Source organism: Bubalus bubalis, chromosome 16, assembly GCF_019923935.1.
Source record: "Bubalus bubalis isolate 160015118507 breed Murrah chromosome 16, NDDB_SH_1, whole genome shotgun sequence".
NCBI lineage: Eukaryota > Metazoa > Chordata > Mammalia > Artiodactyla > Bovidae > Bubalus > Bubalus bubalis.
Genome location: NC_059172.1, coordinates 80,149,352 through 80,174,148, shown reverse-complemented (window position 1 = coordinate 80,174,148; position 24,797 = coordinate 80,149,352). Strand labels below are relative to the sequence as shown.

At 35.4% G+C, this 24,797-nt stretch overlaps 1 protein-coding gene across 3 annotated transcripts in view; it reads right to left on the bottom strand.

The window, feature by feature from the left end:
- The window catches only part of DYNC2H1 (dynein cytoplasmic 2 heavy chain 1), a 399,828-nt gene that overhangs the window by 318,313 nt on the left and 56,718 nt on the right, over positions 1–24,797 (bottom strand). For all 3 annotated transcript variants that reach the window (XM_044929811.2, XM_044929812.2, XM_044929810.2), the window contains exons 26-38: positions 23,607–23,989; positions 20,305–20,437; positions 20,086–20,203; positions 17,969–18,081; positions 15,488–15,607; positions 11,058–11,208; positions 9,109–9,314; positions 7,614–7,796; positions 6,847–7,029; positions 4,573–4,796; positions 4,071–4,186; positions 2,591–2,790; positions 1,538–1,802 (exon numbers count right to left, since the gene is read on the bottom strand). In XM_044929811.2, the coding sequence (XP_044785746.2) occupies positions 1,538–1,802; positions 2,591–2,790; positions 4,071–4,186; positions 4,573–4,796; positions 6,847–7,029; positions 7,614–7,796; positions 9,109–9,314; positions 11,058–11,208; positions 15,488–15,607; positions 17,969–18,081; positions 20,086–20,203; positions 20,305–20,437; positions 23,607–23,989 (2,395 nt within the window). The remainder of the gene's footprint in view (positions 1–1,537; positions 1,803–2,590; positions 2,791–4,070; positions 4,187–4,572; positions 4,797–6,846; positions 7,030–7,613; positions 7,797–9,108; positions 9,315–11,057; positions 11,209–15,487; positions 15,608–17,968; positions 18,082–20,085; positions 20,204–20,304; positions 20,438–23,606; positions 23,990–24,797) is intronic.

Genomic DNA, 24,797 nt, shown 5'->3' with positions numbered 1-24,797 from the left:
CCAATGATATACTCCATGGTAAAGGCTGAGTGACTGAACTGAACTGAAGTTTAACTGAAATGTTTATTTAATGAACATACAGAACTGAAATCTCAATAAAAGAAAACATGGTTTGCAAGACCTTCAGTTCAGTTCAGTCGCTCAGTTGTGTCCGACTCTTTGCGACCCTATGAACCACAGCATACCAGGCCTCCCTGTCCATCACCAACTCCTGGAGTTCACCCAAACCCATATCCATTGAGTCGGTGATGCCATCCAACCATCTCATCCTCTGTCGTCCCCTTCTCCTCCTGCCCTCCAACTTTTCCAGCATCAGGGTCTTTTCAAATGAGTCAGCTCTTCGCATCAGGTGGCCAAAGTATTGGAGTTTCAGTTTCAACATCAGTCCTTCCAATGAACACCCAGGACTGATATCCTTTAGAATGGACTGGTTGGATCTCCTTGCAGTCCAAGGGACTCGCAAGAGTCTTCTCCAACACCACAGTTCAAAAGCATCAATTCTTTGGTGCTCGGCTTTCTTTATAGTCCAACTCTCACATCCATACACGACCACTGGAAAAACCATAGCCTTAACTAGACAGACCTTTGTTGGCAAAGTAATGTCTCTGCTTTTCAATATGCTATCTAGGTTGGTCATAACTTTCCTTGCAAGGAATAAGCATCTTTTAATTTCATGGCTGCAATCACCATCTGCAGTGATTTTGGAGCCCCCCAAAATAAAGTCTGACACTGTTTCCACTGTTTCCCCATCTATTTGCCATGAAGTGATGGGACTGGATGCCATGATCTTAGTTTTCTGAATGTTGAGCTTTAAGCAAGACCTAAGTACTTCTGTTTCCACAAGCTTGTGAGATATTCTTTACATTTTGTCTTCCACCATGTCATTAGAATGTATGAATGCTTTCTATGTAATAGTGCTTTAAGAAAATATGAGAAAGCTACATTTCAGTGTCCCACATGAGAAGTAAAAAATACACCACTGTCAAATCTCTTTTATATATAAAAGGGTAACTTCAAAGGGGAGAAGCAGTGAGCAAGTTGTTAAATTGTGACCTAACAAAAAGCAGGGAGTCTTCTTAGATTTCCACTAAAAATTCTGTTAAATACCAAGCCAAAAATTTAGACCAGAAGCCTACTATCATAAGACTTAAATTTTCAAAATTCTTGAAAGCACTGTATTCAAAGTGCTAAGTTCATGTACACACACAAATTTTAATCCCAAATAAAAATTTGTCAATTGCTTACTTATGAGGCATTACAATATCAATTAAGCAAAGATATTATATTTATTCAATAGATAATCTAGTTATGAACCACAATTTACCCAGATTACTTGGGAGTTTCTATTAAATAAAAGTTTTGCTATAGAGTACAGATAAAAACAATAACATGTCTTTGGACCCTCCAAAGTAAAATATCAATGTAGATCATGATACAGCAGGTTATGGTCAGGTATAAGACTCAAAAAAGACAGAATTACAGACAAGTTCTAACATCCTCTAAAAATAAATAAATGAGTCACACAACAGAGACCAACCTTGAGGTTCTCGAACTACTTGACGAGCACTATTTGTCAAAACACCATCAGACCATTCCCTTGTATCCATGTCAATATGGCCTAGTAACTGATGTCTAGGCATAGCTTTGGGATTCATGGTATACTGTTTTACCACTTTGCCAGTTTTACAAAGTGCTGCCCTTAACATTCTCCAAAGAGTAGATTTTCCAGCACCACTTGGGCCAACAATAACAACTCCCATCCTCTGACGTAACTGTTCATATAATTCTAAAGCCTTCTTGATCTAGTAGAAAAGAAATATGTTCATATATGATTTACCATGTACAATCATACACAGCTTCACTTTTAATCTGCAATAGTTGTTCTATTTCAAACATATAAATTAAACCTTTTATTTCTTCAATGGAGGATAAAGCCTTAAATAAAAGAATTATGAAATAAATCTGAACACACAACATGATCTTTAATTTCATATTTCTTTAAAAGAAGCAAGTTATCAAATGTTCACTGTTGTCTTCCCTCATTTATTCAAACAAAATATATTCAATATTTTATTCACTTTGCTAATTCATTCATTCATTTATAACCTCTCTCCAAAAAAAAAAAATCCTGAGGAAAAGATATTCATTTTGAACATTCATTTTTGCTTCATAAAAAGACCTACTAAAGTGAAGTTCTCCTAAGATACTGTCAAAGTTTAAATCATACATAATCAACTATCAAAAATACATATGATGGATCTATTGATATTAGTGCCAGACTCCATTATAGGCACTAGGAATAAAATAGTAAAAAAGACATGGATCCCACTTTTCATGGAGACAACTATCTGGTGGGAGAGAATCAATATTAATCATCCAATTGAACATTAAAATGTATATATTACAAAGGTAAAGAAAACACACAGCAAGGGGATCTAATTTAGATATGAAAATTAGGGAAGGCTTCAAAGAGTGAGTAAGATTTAAACTGAGAGATGAAAGATAAGCTAAAAAATAAAGGATAAAGATAGTTAATAAAAATTAACCAGGAGAAAGGATCAATATATTATGAAGTATTCTTGACAGTTACCTGATTGGATATGATTTCATAATTGGCCTCCTCAAAGACTTGCTTTAGTGCAGCACTCAGTTCATCATATTCTACTTCTTTAAAGTCAATCCCAGGAAACACATCTTTAATCAGTGCATCAAACCGAGTGCAATCAGCAAATGTAAACTTTGACATTGTATTAAGTCTCAGTGCTTGTACCACAATATGACTTTCATTAACTAGAAAAAAAGTTTCATTTTAAAACTAGTTATGAATCTAATGACTGTAAAGTTTTTAAGTGCCTTGATACGCATTATTAGTAATTAACTTACGTACTAGAATTTAGTAACATTTATGGTATATGCTATTATGTTAATTAGCAAGCTTACTCAACTATCTTTTAACTGCTGAAAAACAAGTATTACTGAGTTATGAACACTTTTCCATAAAATCTGAATTCCGGGTACCCAGGAATTAATAAAAACAAAAACAGACTAAGAAACTGTCACAGAGCAGAGTACACCAAGGAGACATGACAACATAATGCAACATGGCACCCTGGAGTCAATCTTGGAACAGAAAGAGGATGTCAGTGATAAAACAGGTGAAATGCAAATGAAGTCTGGAATTTAGTTAATACTCATGTATCAGCCTTAGTCTCTCAGTTTTGACAAATGTACCACAGTAAAGGGGGCATCGTGGTAAAGATCTGCCTGTAATCCACCTGCCAGTGCAGGAGACACAGGTTCAATCCATGGGTCAGGAAGATCCCCTGAAGAAGGAAATGGCAACCCACTCTGGTTGCATGGAAAATTCCATGGACAAAGGAGCCTGGTGGGCTACAGTCCACAGGGTCATAAAAAAAATCAGACATGATTTTGCGACTAAACAACAAGTAAGATGAAACAATGGAAATGCCAACTTTGCAACTTTAATAAATCTAAAATTATTCTTAGGTTGAAAGGCATTTTTTTGAAATCTTAAAATATCTCTTTAAAAGAATAATTTTGTTTGGTATACTATCTCCTTGAAAGAAAAAATCTCCGTGTTTTTCTAAGATTTCTGTTCCTATTTTAAGACTATATAAATTTTCAGACACTATTGCAGACCTACCAAATCAGGAACTTTGAGGGTAAGATCCAAAAATCTGTGTTCTAACAAGCGTCTAGGTGATTCTAATTCACATTTAAGGATTGAGAACAAGTGGACTAGACTATTCCTCTGTATACTGCAAATGTTTAATATTTGATGCATGTTTAAAAATTATGATGGGACATTAAGTAAAAATCATGAAAAATCTGGATAAATTATGGACTTTATTAAAAAATAATGAATCAACATTGGTTCATTAGAATTAATAAATTGTACCATACTAATATGTTAACACAGGAGAAACTGGAGGGGCATAACATTCAGAAGCCCTCTATATTATATGTATACCTTTTATATAAATCTAAAACTATACTAGATTAAAACTTATTTTAAAAAGTGAGATTATAATTGAAATAATGAATCATACCATTTTCTTTAACACTAGTTTTCTTCATCTGTCTAAGAAGATTTCCACTTCCTCTGAGAACTGTTTTCAAAGCTCTCAAACCCCAATCATAATGTTGCTGAGGTGTCAAAAGTTCCCTTAAGTAAAGACATAGAAATCACAAAGCATCAAATAGCTATAAGAAATTCATTTTATTATCATACTAAAAGATACAGAATCCAACTACTAACACATAGAAATCAAAAAATTAGTTTAGTAAATCAGAAATTTAGTTCAGTTTAGTAAATATCATTTAGCTAGGGTACTCCATTAAATATGTTTTACAGGAAAAAAGTGAAATTAAAACAACAGTATTTAAAAACAAGTACTTTTGAGCCAGACATTTTTGTTATTCAAACTAAAATCTTTCCTATCTATACCAGAGGTACAATATAATTAGACAAATGTGGAAAATGGTCATTCATAACCATGACCAATCATTGGAGACACAAAGTATTTCAAAATTTAAAACACGAAAACTCACCTGGATAGATTGAAGATAGCTACCAATTTTCTGCCCAACACTTTAGCATCTTTAAAGCCTTCTGAATAGAGAATAACTTCTGCAATAAGCTCATTGTCTGGACGAGACATGGCTACTGGCCTAAAAAGTTGTTTAAGATTATCAGGCAGTTTTTGTCTTCCACCATAGCCTTTTCCAGCAGGATTCATGGTGATAAAGATTCCAGAATTAGAATTTATTTCTACCTGAAATATTAATTTAAAACACAGGCATCAAGTATTTGAAACTGTAACTATAAAATGTATTGCCAATAGAAGTTTTATTATGACATATTTCTACACACACATCTTATACCTTAGCAAAAAGTAACCACTGATGCTGGGAGGGATTGCGGGCAGGAGGAGAAGGGGACGACAGAGGATGAGATGGCAGGATGGCATCACTGACTCGATGGACGTGAGTCTGAGTGAACTCCGGGAGTTGGTGATGGACAGGGAGGCCTGGCGTGCTGCGATTCATGGGGTCGCCAAGAGTCGGACACGACTGAGTGACTGAACTGAACTGAACTGAGGGTGCTAAACATCTACTCAACATATAATAAACTCCTTAGGAACTATACTACTTTATAGAGATTCTTTATAATCAGTTTTTTGAGGCTGAAAGTTCAGTGATGGTAACCAGTTTGACTGTCCATTTATTCAATATTATGTCTACTAAAAGCCTTCCTTGTGTTAGGTGCTTTCTTAAGTACACAGAGACAACACAATTCTGAATTAAAGTAATAGTTCATGCTCTTTTGGAGTTTATAGTCCATTGAATACTACAGTCAAGCAATTATAGTTAATAAATGCTATGACAGTGAAGAGTAAAATATCTTGAGAGTATCTAGTGGGAATATTTTCAACCAAGCAGTAAGAATAGAAAATTAGAATTATAATATGTAAACAATGAATGAACAACAATGAAGCAGAAATACCTAGAGTAAAAAATCTGGCTATAAAGGAAAGAAAAGAAAAAGAGAATGCTGGAAGAAAAGATGAATCAAGGGAAGGTTTGCTTATGTTTTGGGCTTCCCTGGTGGCTCAGATGGTAAAGCGTCTACCTGCAATGCGGGAGACCCGGGTTCGATCCCTGGGTCGGGAAGATCCCCTGGAGAAGGAAATGGCAACTCACTCCAGTATTCTTGCCTGCAAAATTCCACAGACTGAGGAGACTGGTAGGCTACAGTCCATGGGGTCATAGAGAGTCGGACACAACTGAGCAATTTCACTTTCACTTTGCTTATGTTTTAATTACACTAAATAGTATACTACAGTATTAGTATATATAATATTGTACATCATTTAGAAGGGAAATTATGTGATTATGTTTAAAGCCAATGAGAAATGGGAAGAAGGAGGACAGGAATAACTTAAGAGAAAGTCCCTGGGAAGCAGATCCCAAAGTACAGATGGAAAATTTAGCTTGGGTTGGCGAAAAGGACAATTTTTCTTTCTAAGAGGAGGAAATGACAAAAATGAACAAGGGAAAAAATAAATTTTGATAGTAAAAATAAAAACTTAATAGTTTCTTTTCTTTGTAAAGAAAGAGTTTAAACATTTAAATTTTACTCCTGTAAACTCAGAAGTTACAAGAAATTTAGAACTGGTTCTACTTGGCCTACCCTGAAAAACTTGTATTGTGAAAATGTCATTATGGAGAAGAGGATAATTTCACAGTTCTTTCCACTTCCAGTGTGTTCACCATTACATATATAGAGAGAAATCTATATTTTATATACAAGTAAGTTTACATTCTAATGACATGAATGTATATTTCCTATGTGGAGAAGTAAGCAGCAGAAGAATAGCTAAATGTTTATTAAGATTCATATAGAATAGTGATTAAAAACATGAATTTCAGAGTTAGACACACCTGAGTTCAATTTCCAGCACCAATACTTATGCTAACTTACCAAGATGTAGTTTTCTCATCCATAAAGTGAAAAAAATATAACGGTACCTAACTCAAAGAAAGCATTAAGCACAGTGCCAGCATAGAGTGTTTGATAAATGTTAGCAAGTATTATTATAACTGGATTGTTCAATACTGAAAGTCTGAAAATGAATAGTGGAAATGGGACCAAAAAAAGGTGGGAAATTCAGAGACAATTCACAGGTAAAAAGGTTTAACACACTGGTCACAAATTAGAAACAAGGGTGCCAGAAGCAATGAAGATAGACTATTTGCCTGAGTATGGGTAACACAAAGTCTTATAAAATATTTTAATTCTTTAAATTTCCGATGTAGCTATACCTCCTTGCCAAGCAGCTCACACACAGTTCTATGATTCTTCAATGCATCTTGAATTGTCTGGATTTGCATAGAAACTGCAGACAGTACAGATTCTTCCAGTCTATTGAATTCATCAAAACAACCCCAGGCCCCACACTTTACCAAGCCAACAAATATTCGTCCCATTGACTTCACATCGATGCCCTTAAAAATAGCAATTAAAATTATATTCATTAAACATAATTTAAAACTCTAATAATAATCTAATACTTTATATCATTTAGTGAGAAGATGATCATTTCACCCATCTATGCCTCTTTGGTTCTTTATTAATAAATAGCTATTCTTTCAAAAACTAGGGTGGTTTCAAGGAATAAACAAAATAATTCATGTGAAAGCATTCTGAAAAGCACAAGAACTAAAGATTTTGTTTTAGTTATTCTTTAAGTCAAAATATAAATCCTACACATAATGCTCTGAAAATGGTACTTTTAATGAATTTAAGATTTTCTCCTCCTATCTTTACTATTCTCCTTACAAAAAGTGTTTTTCTACCCTCTAACATAAATCTTCATTCAATTATCTAAAATTATTTCTTGTAATAGTTATCTTTAGAAAAGTTTTTAGACTATACTATATGCAACCTCTCTCCATTTTACTTCTCAAAACAAATTTCATTTTCAGAAGTAGAGTGATTTAAAATATAGCATTTCCTAATATATAAATATGTAAAAACTATTTCAAACATCTGAGACACTATTACATAGTTTGACAATTATTTATTCTACCTCATCACAATTGAAAACTAAAACTTGTCTTCCAAGAAGTCCACCTAAAGCCTTTACTGATTCAGTTTTTCCAGTTCCAGCTGGACCATAAGGATTTCCTCCAAGTCCCATCTTCATGGCTTGAGTGAGAGTTAGATAGCACTTGTCCGTCAGAGGAGTATAAACCAGCTTGGGAGCATTACCCTATATAAGAGAAATATAAATTTCAAACATTCATATTCTATTCAACATTACAAATATCATATAGTGAGAGATTCTAGTTTAAAAGTCTAAAAGGCAACAAAAGTTTAAAGTTATTTACAAAAAAATACTTTAATAAAGAAACTTTCTAAAGCACAAAATGGAATTAAACTTAGTTATTTCTCAAGCATGCATTTTATTCTATCCTCAATTGATAAACTGTTAGGTTTTCCATATAGTCTCTCTCAAGTTCTTTTTTGTTTTTTAATACCAAAAAATTTTGTATTGGGGTATAGCCAATTAACAATATTGTGACAGTTCCAGGTGAACAGTGATGGGACTCAGCCGTGTATATATGTGTGTGTGTGTGTGTATATATACACACATACACACACACACACACACACACACACACACGTATATATCCCCCAATCAAGTTCTTGATAATGTCACAAATATATACCTCGAAGGCAGATAAATTCAAAAACTGTATACAATTACACATTTTCCAATACAACTCAATACAACTGCATACAATAATCATTCTGTTTTGTATTTTTAAATTCCTTGAATCTTACAATCTTCACAAATCAGAACTACTTTGGAAATCTCAAAGTATAATTAATTTGAAAAATTCCTTATGAAATTAATAATCTTAAATTATCAAATAATTGTCAAAAAATAGATTCAAATTCAAATTGAATTTTATAGAGCTTTTTCCTTAATTTAAGTGGACAGATTTGGGTCTCAAAATTCATTTCCTTTTTGAAAGAGCCAGCAGGCAACTCTCCTTACATAGGCTTATTAACATAAATGTCAAATATATCCTGATTCACTATGATGGAAAAAGACAAAGAGCATACAGATGGATTCTTTGAGAATAGATCACATTATTTGCTTTAAAATTATTTTACCTTGCAAACTGAAGATATTTAACGAACATACTTTTTAACATATTAACTAATTTTGGCTTTGTAAAAGGAGACACAAACCAAATTGTTTCTACCGAGGTTGCCTAATATTCACTTCTCTTTGGATTAGAGATATATTTCAGTCTACATAAATAAATACTACTTCAAGAAATGGCACATTTAGAGAATTCAGCACAACACTGCCATTATTTTAACTTTTTTGTAAACAGAATTTTTCCAATATAACATTTTTTTAATTATGATGAAATAGAAGACAATAACACAAACAAAACTCTTAAAAGTTACAACTAAAACTAAAATAACTCTTTCATTCAATAGCAAATTTCCTTTAAAGTAAATAATTTCTAACTGGAAAAATTAAACATTTCTGCCACAAGGCATACCTGGTATTCATAAGTATACTGAAGTTCAGAATCCACCATTTGAACATAACATGTGTGATCACTTTTCATATAGAATCTAACTTGTTTTTTCCAAGCCCAGTCTTCAGTTGTATGAATTTGCACTTGGTTTAACTGCTTCACCACATCAATATTATGAATAATATCAAGAATAAGTGCTTTAAGTTTAAGCTCCAAAATGCCAGATTCTGTATACAATTAAAATAATTGGTGAAAATGTTAGCCTGTGATTTATGTACTTTAACATATGTATATATATGAATGATTCCTTAGTGAATTTACATATATATGATTCCTTAGTGCATTTAATTTCATAATCCATCTGAACAGTACAGTAACATACATCATGCAACTCAAAAGAGTGTCAAATGCACCAATAAGAACTGTGAGTGTAAAAACTAAGGTATAAAAATTCAGTGAAACAGGGGTTCTGGTTCCTTCTGCAAGGCAGTAAGGACACTCAGCCTGGCTCTCCCTCTGAATGCAGGTATAAAACACAGACAACCTGCATTAAACAGCTATTTAGGACTCTGCAAAAGTAAAGAGTATCAGGCAAATTGGGGAAGGGCAGAATCAGAAGTACAACCAAACCAGTGGTAAGTTTACCTTTTTCCTTTTTTCTCTCTTATATGCATGGACCTGGACTCAGTGTTGCCAGAAACCATAATGGTGTGACCAGAGAGAGTTCAAGGACAAGGCCTCTACCTCCGAGTTGAAAAGCAAAAATGGAGTCTCCCCGTAGCCACAGCGCTGAAAGCTGAGTCCCAGAAATGCCTAAAACTCTGAAGGAAGAGAACTGCCCTCTCAAATTAGAGGAGTCATGACCCCAAGAGAGGGAGACAAACCCAAACTGCTCTTTTCTCTCTTCTCTCCATCAGCTGGTGCAAGACACAGGAAGTGTGCGGGAGAGCGCATGGAGCCCCTGCTCTCTGACCGGAAGTCAAAGGGGCAGCCCGAGGGAACAACAGAACCCGGGGGAGTTCACGGAGGGGGAGGAGCCTGGGGAGACGCCCGGAAACTTCTTCACGAGAGAACTGAGCCCAGCCTGAGGTGCAGATTAAAGCGGACTTTGATGACTGGCCACTAGGCGGCACACATGTGGGAAAGGTCCGACGATCTGAAGAACAGCACAGACAGAACAGACGAGGGACCCACAGCCCACAGAAGCCTGACTGGATCTTGGGGCTGAACCTAACGAGAGCACTTCTCACAGAAAAATATCAACAGTATCCGAAAAATTTAAATAAGACTCAGATTATTGTAACGCAATATTCAAAATGTCCAGGATACAATCTGAAATCATTCAACATGAAAAAAAACAAACAGCAAAAAAAAAAACCAACTCACATCAGAAAAGATAATAAAGGTGAAATGAAGACATTCTCAAGTGAAGGAAATCTGTAAGATTCGTGTTCAGCAAACATGCTCTAAAAGAAACACTAAAGGAAATTCTTCAAACAAAGATAACGACACCGGAAGAAACCAAGATGAAGGATGGGCAACAGAAATGTTAATAGTACAATAAACTATTCTCAGGTCCTCTGAAATACAGGTGATGGTTAAAGGAAAAGTTAGACTCTCATGGAGTTTTCAATGTATATAGATAAATGTCTATATATCTATACACATAGATAAACATATATCTAATATATAGATATAGATAAATATCTATACATATTGAAAACAACATAAAAAGGGGAAGATAAATCTATACAATGGTAAGGTTTCTACATTCCATTAAAAATAATAAATTATTGATTCCAAGTACAATATAAAAGTTAAGTATATATTATAATTCCTAAATTAATCTCCAAAATAGACAGATTATTGATTGATTGACAGACAAAAGCACAATAGATAAATTAAGATAGAATACTAAAAGAAATGTTCAAATAACAAAAGTCAGCAAAAAATGGAACATTTTTCCATACCAGTATTCCCTGGATCCTCAGAACTTGTATCAATGTTAGTATAGTGCTCTAACTTATTTACCAGCTGTGTTTCAATCTGATGAAGACTATGATCTTTGATAGCATTTTCTACATCTTCAGTGAATTTAATCTGTTCTGCCAAGCATAATATCTAATGAATAAAGAGAAAAATTATTTTTAAAAGGTGAATTTATTTAGAAATATTTTATAAATGTAAGGAAAGATACCTCTTTCCAAATTTCCAATTACATATTGGATCTCCCTACGTCAATGTCTTACTGGCACCTCAAATATTAATAGAGTAATACATTTGTAAGAAAAGCACTGTGTGATGCAGCTGAAGCCTACTTCTTAGAAATCATCTCTCACTGTGAACCCACTAAGCTTATTATAACCTCAGTGCCTTTGTACTTTCTTCCCATGACTCTCTTCATAAATGGCTTCTGTTAACCAGCAAAGATATCAGAATATTTAATCCTATTTAATAAAAACAGTAATCTTGTAGCATTTGAAAATAATCTCTCAGTATACCACTGAAGTCTACAATTTCAAAATATCAATTTTATCTTAAAGCAAGATTTGTATTAATCATTCAATCTAATCCCCATAAACAGACACTGAATATAGATCATCTTCATGTTCACATAAAACATGAAATATTAATGCTGTTTGAGAGGATTTCTGTAATATAATCTATATAGCAAGGTTATTGATAAAGCAAATGATACATTTAAACACCAGATTTTGAAAACATATTTTAAAATACTTTGATACAGTTCTTAGATGGAAGAGGACCCTCCTTTAAACTAAAGACATGAACCATCCATCATCATATAAAGCACTAAACTTACTGACCAATTACTACTGAACAAAGTGTCTTTTTCTTATATTTACCTTTTAGCATCCAGAAAACATCATTAAATGCCTCTATTTCTCAGACGAATTCATTATCTATATAGACATTTTAAAACAATATAGCAGGCTAAGCTGCTGTTTGCTCTAAGTCAGAACATTATATAAGTACCACATCAAGTTCTTTAACAAAAAAGAAAATCAATTAGTAACTTTCCAGGGCAAAGTCATCTCTCATACTTTGTAGTACAAAACTCACCAGCTTCTTTAATCAAGTATATGGTAAAACATTTAATTAATCAAGTATATGGTAAAGCATTTACTTTGGCCATCTGATGTGAAGGACTGACTCACTAGAAAAGACCCTGATGCTGCGAAAGATTGAAGGCAGGAGGAAAAGGGGACAACAGAGGATGAGATGGTTGGATGGCATCACCAACTCAATGGACAGGAGTTTGAGTAAGCTCTGGGAGCTGGTGATGGACACGGAAGCCTGGCGTGCTACAGTCCATGGGGTCGCAAAGTCAGACATGACTGAGTGACTGAATTGGACTGGAAAGTATTTAAACAAATACAAATTTACATTGTAAGAAAAGACTTTGCTCTTTAATTTTCATATGAAAATGTTCACATGCCACCTCAAAACTAATATGTATATATGTGGATTTTCATTCAGGCAATACTACTGAATTCCTGTGTTATAAATAAGTGCATATCAATATCTCAATTTTTAACAGTCTGCTATACAATTTCTATGAGAGACTAACAGAAATAATACTCAAGACATTAGTCTTGACTAATTCTCATGTCACATTACCATTCAGATACCTGAACAGACACTAAGATTTTAATTGCCTAAAATATAATGGTCACTAAGGGTGCTGCTCCACTAATAAAATCTAACCTTCAAAATGAGTTGCCATGGAGGTGTTATTACACCCTCTTAACTAAGTGGCCAAAAGAATCACTCCAAAGATAGGATTTGAACCAAGGTAAGTCAGATTCTTTCCACTTTATTATGCTGCCTCCTTCCCAGACCAGAAAGTGCTTTCTCCACCTAATTATTTCAGGTCCTCACAAAGATGTCTTTAGAGAAGTGAATGAACAGCACACAGTAACCTGTCCCAGACATTCATGTAGCCAATTATACTATTCAATCCATTTATATATGGTCTCTTGAGATAATTTTTTCTTAACATTAACTGCTAGTAAACTAGAATTATTTTCTAGATACAGTTTAGTAGTTCACATTTTTACAGAGCTAATGAGCTATTTACATTTTAGTAATTCACAGTTTTTCTTTACTGCTCAGAACCCAGAACTGTTTCATGCTCAATTCAGCAACCTTCTTTAGCCTGTAACCCCTAATACATCTCCTGATAAAACTCTCATTTCCTCAATCTAATTCTTATGCAATTCTTACTTTCGTATATTTTTTAATATTGTGTCTTTTATTCTAAGTCAATTTAAATCCTACCTGGAAATACTAGGTAATACTAGACAGAATACTAGGAAACATTTCCAGAGGTAATAAAACACTTTAATTCTGGCTTTGCAATGGCATTATTTTATTCATCAATGATTATTTTTATTTTTCTCTAAGAACTTAAGATTTTTTTAAAACATATTTTAGCTTGACTTAAACTGCTAAAAGATGCAACTGATACAAATGGTAAAATAGCTAAGTCTAAAATGTTGCAAGTTTCCTATCTAACTTCTCATGCTTTAGAAGAACCAACATAAAAACCTGTTCCAATAGCTGCTAAATGTTTTAATTTGAAAAACAAAAAAACAGGTAGATTTTCCTGTGAGAAATCACAGATTATCTCAATGCCTGCCTTTCATAGTCCCTAAGAACTAAAGTTCCTGAAATCCTACCTGTATAGTGCTAGTTTCAACCAGTAATAAAACTAATCCTGAACAAGGCAGGATATTTAATCCAAGTCCTAGTGCTATACTTTAATATGGCTCAGAACAAGTTTTGTGAGAAAAAGTTTTGGGATACATATCCAACATCCAGTGTTTCAGAAATAAGTTGCTATGAACACTGACCTGCAGCAATATCTATATCAACCTTGCAACCTAGCTCTGTTCTTTGCTGTCAAAGTTCTAGTTCAGGGCTATGATTGTTTCAGACCTACACTTCAGTTCAGTTCAGTCGCTCAGTTGTGTCCGACTCTGCGACCCCATGAACCACAGCATGCCAGGCCTCCCTATCCATCACCAACTCCCGGAGTTTACTCAAAATCATGTCCATCGAGTCGGTGATGCCATCCAACCATCTCATCCTCTGTGGTCCCCTTCTCCTCCTGCCTTCAATTTTTCCCACCATCGGGGTCTTTTCCAATGAGTCAGTTCTTTGCACCAGGTAGCCAAAGTCCTGGAGTTTCAGTTTCAACATCAGTCCTTTCAATGAACATTCAGGACTGATATCCTTTAGGATGGACTGGTTGGATCTCCTTGCAGTCCAAGGGACTCTCAAGAGTCTTCTCCAACACCACAGTTCAAAGCAGGAGGTTACCATTATCTTCATTACCTCCACCATAGTTTGAAGTGAAGAAGTGAAGTCGCTCAGTCATGTCCAACTCTTTGCGACTCTGGACTGTAGCCTACTACGCTCCTCTGTCCATGGGATTTTCCAGGCAAGAGTACTGGAGTGGGTTGCCATTTCCTTCTCCAGAGGATCTTCCCAACCCAGGGATCGAACCCAGGTCTCCCGCACTGTAGGCAGATGCTTTACCATCTGAGCCACCAGGGAGGTCCACCATAGTTTGGCCCCAGGTAAACAGCAGGGAGGGAACACAGCCCCACCCATTAACAGAAAATTGGATTAAAGATTTTCTGAGCATGGCCCCGCCCACAGAACAAGACCCAGTTTCCCCCTCAGTCAGTCTCTCCCATCAGGAAGCTTTCATAAGCCTCTTATCCTTCTCCATCATAGGGCAGACAGAGTGAAAACCACCATCACAGAAAACTAACCAATATAATCACATGGACCACAGCCTTGTCTAACTCAATGAAACTATGAGCCATGCTGTGTAGGGCCACCCAAGACGGACAGGTCATGGTGGAGACTTCTGACAAAATGTGGTCAACTGGAGAAGGGAATGGCAAACCACTTCAGTATTCCTGCCTTGAGACCTACACTAACACTCTGCTAAACTTCTGCCAGCTCCAACCTCCTATATGAGTTTATGGGAAGGGTGAGAGACAAAGTTATAGAGCCTGTGCTTCTTCACCAGTGAAGGACTAAGCATCTGGAACCAGGAAAGTACTACATCACTGATTCTACCTCCCAATTCCACCCCCCACTGGCTTGATAGCTGCAATGTCAACAGGTTTTTGCTTTGAAAGCATCCAAATTATAGCAAACTAATGGAGCTAGAAGGGAATTTCACTATCATGCAGTTCCTCCCTCACATTTTACAGTTGAGGGAATGAGGAAGGTAAGCAATGTGTCAGATGTTCACTGCTAGATAAAGGGACAACAAAGATCCCAGTTGTTTAAGCCTCCTGACCTCTAGATCAGGGCTCTCCCAATGATACCATGCCTATTTCTAATGAAGACATTCCCTTACCTGTGAAGGGAAAAAGGATGGGTCAATTGCACCTTGAGAACTTCGACCAGCAGTAACACATTCTATCAACAACTCTTTCAAAGTTTGCTTCATTTCCAAGGCTAAATCATTTAACCAAGTCTGAAAATAAGATTAGAAAATGTATTTCTTATTACACCAGTCATAAAACAAAAACACAGCCTAATGACTCTATTTTTTATTTCACAGTTATAATTTCCTACTCTCGCATTCCAAAAATGTGCTAAATGGCATATATTTTTTAATAAATTATTTAAATAAATTGAAAATAACTATTTTTTTCACCTCTTGGGATAATGGTAAGTGTGAAACTCAAAAATTTGTAGTTAGTGTTCACTATCATCATCCATACAAACCAAAAAATATGAACATTTAAAAAGTAACTCATTCATTTCATCATTATGACAAACCAAACTAGACAGCTGGGCCAGTAAATTAGAGCCACACTGAATGGCTAAGTCCCCTGGCTCATGCTAACCTGATGTTAGTCATGCTACAGTGTACCTAACACCAATTATCTCGTATTTAGATCTCATATTTAGAAAACTGTAACTATAAAAAGAGACTGCTTCATTAAGGTGAACTATATTATTTAAGGAGTTAAGCTCCCTCTTCAAACAAAATTAATTCTATTTCAAGGTCAAAACAATTTTTCAATTATTTGATTATAGATAAAAGAATAAAAGTTAACTAAAGTCAAAATAAGAATGATCCAGGTTCGATGCACGATACTGGATGCTTGGGGCTGGTGCACTGGGACGACCCAGAGGGATGGAATGGGGAGGGAGGAGGGAGGAGGGTTCAGGATGGGGAACACATGTATACCTGTGGCGGATTCATTTTGATATTTGGCAAAACTAATACAGTTATGTAAAGTTTAAAAATAAAATAAAATTTAAAAAAATAAAAAATAAAAGAATGATAATTTATCAAAAGAGCAATGAATATTTAAGAATCACTATTTAACTTTTTTTTTAATTTTATTTTATTTTTAAACTTTACATAATTGTATTAGTTTTGCTAAATATCAAAATGAGTCCATCAGCAGATGAATGGATAAGAAAGCTGTGGTACATATACACTATTTAACTTTAAAAAACTGCATCATTCTCAACAAAATATAAGGACAAAACTGCAAGCTTGAAAAGCTTTTCATCATTACCTATTTTAACTCTAACTTCTAGCTTTTTACTATTTACTTTTAGAGTGTTTTCCAGTATTAAAGAGAGCCCAAGCTTCTGCCCAGTTCAAAAGCCACAGCAGCTAGAGTAAGAGCTCTCCGTGCAAGGCTGCAGACACCTACTCTGCTACCATCACAGGAGCTTCCAGAGTTCTGTGCTACCCCAGCTGCTAACAGCTTTTCCTCTGTGTGTTCCACCAGTCCTAATAAAATTACAAGAAAGGAAAACAACAGCAAAAACAATAAAACCCTTCACCAAACATGATAGCTACCTAACAAATCTATGCTTACAGCCACCTGATTGATACACTCCATATCCAACAAGATGTAGAGGCCCAACCAAGAATGGACATTTTATAAACTGTACAGATATACATATGATAAGGCATGGACCTGACTTGCAGTTGGAAGATAACTTTGGAACTTAAAAATTATAATTTGATGCATACATCCTAATGCTGTTGGCTTTATCTGTGTAACTGTAATAGACAGTTGACAGTTCACTTCTAGTCCAATAGAATGAATTAATCGATAGTTGTAGTATAAACGCACTAGTTTCAAGTTTACTTGTTCACTTAAACCATCTTATACAACTCAGATTCTGAAGAAAAAAAGAACAAAGACTTATTGAGAACTTATATTCCAAACACTATAGTGTGCATGCGTGTGTGTGTGCTGAGTTGCTTCAGTTGTATCTGATTCTGTGACCCCATAGACTGTAGCCTGCCAGGCTCCTCTGTCCATGGGGTTTTCCAGGCAAGAATACTGGAGTAGATTGCATTGCCCTCCTCCAGGGGATCTTCCCGACCCAGGGATCAAATTTACATCCCTCACGTCTTGTGTATTGGCAAGTGGGTTCTTAACCACTTGTGCCACTGGGAAGTCACACTACAGTGTACCTAACACCAATTATCTTGTTTAAGTGTCAATGAAAGGCTTTGCAATAGCTAGTAGGACTTCTCATTTAATAGTTAAGAAAACTGAGACACAGTTATTTAGCTAATAAGTTGTGGAGCTACAATTAATATCCAAGTCTTTTTGACTTCAAAGCAAAAGTTCTTTTCAAAGTTACATGCTGCATTCAAAAAACTAAAAATTCATAGTCTCCTTAATATCAAATCATTGTGAACTTAACAAAAAAAATTATTTTTAAGATATGAGAAAGGTTTCTAAAAGGCCTAAATTAACCAACTTACTCTACAAATTGACCAAATTACTTTTGATACAAAGTTCATACAAAGTTAATTTTTTTATACTTTCACATTTGAAAAAGAATTACTTACCTCTACATTATTGGACAGAAGAACTTTATTTTTAAAAGGTACAACTTCTCCTTCTAAAGATTTCATTGCAGTTATATGCTTTAATTCCTCATCAAAACAGACGCTGTGTATGCCTATATTACAAAAGAAACAATTTAAATGCAAAGCTTCCTTAAACACATAATTATTAGATATTACGTATGATTACAAAATGTATACTTTGTAACATATTTATATATTAGAATTATATTCGTTCAGTTATATAATATAAAAGAACAGCTTTTCATCACCAAAAACTAGAAACAAACCAAATACCCAAAAGGTGAATGAGAAACTGTGATATATTTGCACAACTATTTTCAGCAAAGAAAGGAATAAAATATAGTTGAAAATATTATGATGATTGAAAAAAGCCAGGCACAAATGAGCACATAAGAATACATACTGATGATTCCACTTATGTGAGATAAAAAGATAAGAGCAAAGGGGGAAAGCAAACAACACTTCCTTTTCCCAAAATTTACACTCACTTTATGGTATAAAAAACAGACATGACCCAGTTTGGATCTTCAGAAAAACTCCATAAATTATTATTTACAATTTAAAGAAAGAAACTAGATTTCAGGGAGGTAAACTAATAACTAACATATAATAGAACTTGAAAGCAAACTTTCTGATTAGAAGAACTCTTTCTACTATCTCCACAGGCCAAATCAGTTATAGATATAAACACTTTAAAGCTTAGGATATACAATGGTTAGTAAATACTTCTGTAAAACAACGAAGAGTAAATATTTGAGGTTTTTACGGTCATATCTCTTTGTCAATCACTCAAATCTATGCTTGTAGTACAAAAGCAGCTACAGACAATAATGGGCATGACTGTATTCTTTTCAACAAAAGCTTCTTTAAAAAAAAAAAAAAAAAAGATAGTAAATCTGATTTGGCTTGTAGGCCTAATCCCTGAATATAAGTGAAGATGAAAAAATTTCTTTTTCCAACAAATAATATTTTAAGAAAATAATAACAATCATTGTTTGTGTAGCAAACCAACTCCAAATGCAATTACTTAACTTAAATGATTCAACAACATCAAAGTACATGGCACTGTAACTCTCCACTTTACCAGGTAATCCCTCCTATTCCTATAACCTAATCATCATTTATGGGCTTCCTGGTCACTCAGTGGTAATGAATCCACCTACCAATGCCAGCGACACAGGTTTCATCCCTCGGTGGGGAAGATCCCCTGGAGAAGGCAACAGCAACCCCTCCCAGTATTCTTGCCTGAGAAACCCCATGGACAGAGGAGCCTAGCGGATTATAGTCCATGGGGTCACAAGAGTCAGACACAACTTAACTAGTAAACAATTATCATCTCTACACAGATGACTCCCAATTTTACATCTCCATTCCTGGTACCTCTGCTACCAATAATTGCCTATTGAGTATATCCACTGGGATGATACTCAGGAGACCTTTAAACTCAGTAAGGAAGGGACATGTTCTTCCTCACTTCCAGACCTTATATTGGGCTTCCCTTGTGGCTCAGCTGGTAAAGAATCCGCCTGCAGTGCAGGAGACCTGGGCTCGATCCCTGGGTGGGGAGATCCCCTGGAGAAGGGCAACTCTACCCAATCCAGTATTCTGGACTGGAGAATTCCATGTACTGTATACAGTCCATGAGGTCGCAAAGAGTTGGACATGACTGAGTGACTTCCATTCTCACTTTCAAGACTTATGTTTGGAGAAGGAAATGGCAACACACTCCAGTATTCTAGCCTGGAGTATTCCATGGACAGAGGAGCTTGGCGGGCTACAGTCTATGGGGTCACAGAGTCGGGCACAATTGAGCGTCTAACACTAAGACATATATTCTTCAGATCTCACTCGAGATGTCATCTTGACATATGCAAAACTGAGCTAAATGATTCCAAGATGTTTCATGGACGCAGCTATATTACCACTGCTTATGTTGATCATAGAAATTTGTCAACTTACTAGTTTGCCTCACCACTAAACAGTTCTTCGAATACATGACCTGCATTTTATTCAACAGTCTGCCTAAGAGCCTAACATTATGCTTGGAAGATGGCTGAAACTCAATAAATATCTGCTGAATAAATATTGAATCTTACCAGCAAAAAGCTTCTTAAGGTGAGACTGAATCACTGATGGATTAGTAGACTGGCCCAGTATTTCTAATAAGTCATCATCACCAATAAAGTAAAATCTTGGGAATGCTGAGCGTTTTTCCTTAAAAATTAAAAACAAAAAGAAAAAACTTATCTTTTCAAATAACTAAGATATTAAAGCACTTTGCAATTTATTATACAAGGATTAAAAAAAAAAAATACCTCCAAAAATTCATTTAATGATTTCTGACATCTTTGAAGCTGATCAAGTATCGTTAATAGAGAGTTTCTCATTCCTGCATGAGTAGTTAATGTTGTGACTCTATTATCTTTCTTGATGTCAAGCATTATTGATCTGCAGAAGAAAAAAACTTACTTTCATATCTGTTTTAATAGTCTTTGGCTGAAAAAGGGATATGGGGGCTTTTCTTTGTCTGCTTAAAACAAACTAGTAATACCAGTATAACAGTAATACATTATTATAAATCTAATACACAATCCTTAAAGTTAATAATAAGCCATTACTATTTTTAATCTCCTTTATTGCATATTCTCTTATTTCATCAACTCACTAAACAAATATTAAGCCTTACCTCATAGAGATAATGGCCCAGTGACAGAAAAAGAGATTAAATAATTCCTCCGAATATTCAAATAAAGTTATGATAAATGCTAAGAAAGAAAAGTACAAAAACTTGTTCAAGTTGTTAATGGGAAAACCCCTAACCTATGACTTATCTGAGGAGGTAATTTAAGCTGAGATTTAAGTAATAAAGAAAAAGGCACTGAGTAGGAGGGAAGCAGTTTCTGGCAAAGATCATGAGAAAGAGCTCAGTGTGTTAGAGAAATGGGATAGGAGTAGATCCTTAGATATGTTTTATCCTTAGAGCAATAGAATACCATTTTAAAGTTTTACTTAATAAAGGAAACAAGTAATGCAACTTTTTTTTTTAAGATTACTCTGGTTTCTGTGTGAAAAACATATTGGAGAAGAAGAGAACAAGTCAAAAGATTATGCATTAGTCTGAAAAGTTTAGAATACTTTAGAATAAAACCAAAGAAGTAGAGATATAAAAGATGTAATAAAATAGATAAGTATGTTACAATCCGCTGGATCATAGAAAAAGCAAGAGAGTTCCAGAAAAACATCTATCTCTGCTTTATTGACTATGCCAAAGCCTTTGACTGTGTGGATCACAATAAACTGTGGAAAATTCTTCAAGAGATGGGAATACCAGACCACCTGATCTGCCTCTTGAGAAATCTGTATGCAGGTCAGGAAGCAACAGTTAGAACTGGACATGGAACAACACACTGGTTCCAAATACGAAAAGGAGTTCATCAAGGCTGTATATTGTCACCCTGTTTATTTAACTTATATGCAGAGTACATCATGAGAAACGCTGGACTGGAAGAAACACAAACTGGAATCAAGATTGCCGGGAGAAATATCAATAACCTCAGATATGCAGATGATACCACCCTTATGGCAGAAAGTGAAGAGGAACTCAAAAGCCTCTTGATGAAAGTGAAAGAGGAGAGTGAAAAAGTTGGCTTAAAGCTCAACATTCAGAAGACAAAGATCATGGCATCCAGTCCCACCACTTCATGGGAAATAGATGGGGAAACGGTGGAAACAGTGTCAGACTTTATTTTTCTGGGCTCCAAAATCACTACAGATGGTGACTGCAGCCATGAAATTCAAAGACGCTTACTCCTTGGAAGGAAAGCTATGAACAACCTAGACAGCATATTCAAAAGCAGAGACATTACTTTGCCAACAAAGGTTCGTCTAGTCAAGGCTATGGTTTTTCCTGTGGTCATGTATGGATGTAAGAGTTGGACTGTGAAGAAGGCTGAGCGCCGAAGAACTGATGCTTTTGAACTGTGGTGCTGGAGAAGACTCTTGAGAGTCCCTTGGACTGCAAGGAGATCCAACCAGTCCATTCTGAAGGAGATCAGCCCTGGGATTTCTTTGGAAGGAATGATGCTAAAGCTGAAACTCCAGTACTTTGGCCACCTCATGAGAAGAGCTGACTCATTGGAAAAGACACTCATGCTGGGAGGGATTGGGGGCAGGAGGAGAAGGGGACGACGGAGGATGAGATGGCTAGATGGCATCGCTGACTCGATGGACGTGAGTCTGAGTGAACTCCGGGAGTTGGTGATGGACAGGGAGGCCTGGCGTGCTGCGATTCATGGGGTCGCAAAGAGTCGGACACGACTGAGCGACTGATCTGATCTGATCTGATGTTACAATCAACAAAACTTGGTAACTGGACTTGGAAATGGAGAGAGGGGTCAAAGATATCCATTATGCTTCTGCTTTGAGCAGTTAGGTGGTACCATTTATTGGGAAAGAAATAACAGAGAAAATACTTGTGGGAAAGGGATTTGAAATAAAGTTATGAATTTAATTTTGACATGTTGAGGATATTTAATGTATTTGGAGATCAGAAAAGAAAGATAGGCTCAGTAAACACATTGAGGAGACCTCAGCAACTAGATGAGAATTGATTCTGAAAGAAGTTCAGCTCATTAAACAGAGAATATGGAGTGAGAAAACCTACAAGCAGAAACCTGGAGAATGTCTGCATCTAAATATTTAGAGAGAGCTGCGGACTAGGAACCAGGAGGAGAACCAGATAGTCAGGACGGGATCACAGAAGCCAAAGGAATAGACTTTCTAAGAAAGAAGAAATGCTCAACTCTATCAGATACTAGTCAGAGATAAAGTAAAAAAATGTCCATCAGATTTACAGTGGGAAAGTAACTGGCAATTTTAGGAAGTGTATATTAGTAATATTATAATAATAATATTCATATTGTTGTTGTTTAGTCCCTCAGTTGTGTCTGACTCTTTTGAGATCCCATGTTCCACAGTCCATCAGGCTCCTCTGTCCATAGGATTCTCCAGGCAAGAATACTGGAATGGGTTGCCATCTTCTTCTCCAGGGGATCTTCCTGACCCAGGGATCAAACCTATATCTCTTGCATTGGCAGGTTCATTCTTTACCCCTGAGCCACTTCAGAATCCCCAATATTAATATTATATAGATAATAATATTACCTATATCACATTAGACTTCTCTTGTGGCTGACAGTTAAGGATCTCCCTGCAATACGGGAGACCCAGGTTCGATCCCAGGGTCAGGAAGATCTCCTAGAGAAGGAAATAGCAACCAACTCCAGTAGTCTTGCCTAGAGAATTCAATGGACAGAGGAGCCTAGTGAGCTACAGCCCATGGGGTCACAGTCAGACACGACTGAGCAACTACACACACACACACACACACACATATAATATTAATATAGGTAAAGTGGTAAAGATAGACACCACATCAAAATGATTCAAGTAAACGACTGAATGAGAGAAAATAGTTTCTCAAAAGGAACCAAGGGAAAAAAAAAGTTAAAGACATAGATAATACTAACAATGTAAAAGTAATTAGCTTGTATTAAGTACCTCACAATATGAATAAAAACTAATCATGTGTGTCCTCTTTTTCATGTAGAGTACTGACCTAAAATCTTCATCAACTCTGTTGAAGCGTGTCTGTTCTTTTGGTAATGCTCCATGGCCAAAAATGGGTTCCAAATATACCCACTTTCTCTGAATGTGGTTTAAATTCTGTAGATACTCATCTAACTCTGCAAGTTTTCTTTCCCAAATCGACACTTTATCTTCAAACCCTTTATAATAAGGAGAATCCTTTAAGGATTGAAGAAGGCATCTATTATCTCCAACTTGATTTACTATATCTTTCCAGTCTTTAATCAGCTTGATGGTTCGACTTTGGCTGTCTTGATAATCAACCAATGTAAATACTGCTCCAACTCCCCACAGATCAAGTTCACGTAAAGCTTCTCGGATTGTAACTTCACCTTGTGCCCGACTGTTTAAATCCTATTTAACACAAAATATCCATATTTATTATTTCAACATACAAAATAGGTAAGCTATATCTATTTTATAAGAAGATATATATTTACTTGACTTTTCACTGTAAAGCAAAAAAAAAAAAAAAAAAAAAGTAAGTGGATATATTTTAGATGCAATCCAAAGAATTACTGGCTAAAATATGAAGGGATGTCTGGTTCACATAGTCAAAATATATACAAAGTTCTGCCATATGCTTTTTACTTGTAAAAAAATTTTAAAACATCCATTGCAAACCAAACCACAAAAATATTTAAATTTTGCAGAACTCAGCAGTTTTTTTGGTAACTTAACTGTAAGTTCCAATACATCTAAAATGATTAACAATCATCTAGAGTTACCTCCTACAGAAGTCATGCTTTATAATCTTATGATTATCTACATATATACCAGGGTAATCAGCAAAGATGAAAATAGATGTATTAGACAGAAAAATAAAACAACGTCAAAAGTCCTTTTATGGGCAGAACACAAAACAGAAAGTCCACTACTTACAACATAATTGTGCAAGTTTTACTTTTACCTGAGACCTATGCTAAAACTGATCAGCAAACTGGTTCCTTGTTTAGCTCTCTGGATTTTTGTATCCCTGAGCTTCTATTTATAATATACCCTATGATCTTAAGTGTATTTCATGTAAAATGCTTTGTAAGAGTCTGCTAACTTCTATCTTAAAGTAAGACATATATTATTTCAGATTTTTTTCTCTCTCTCAAGGAAGGGCTTTATATTGTTTCTCTAGCCCCATCTATAGATTCAGATATACTAATGAAAG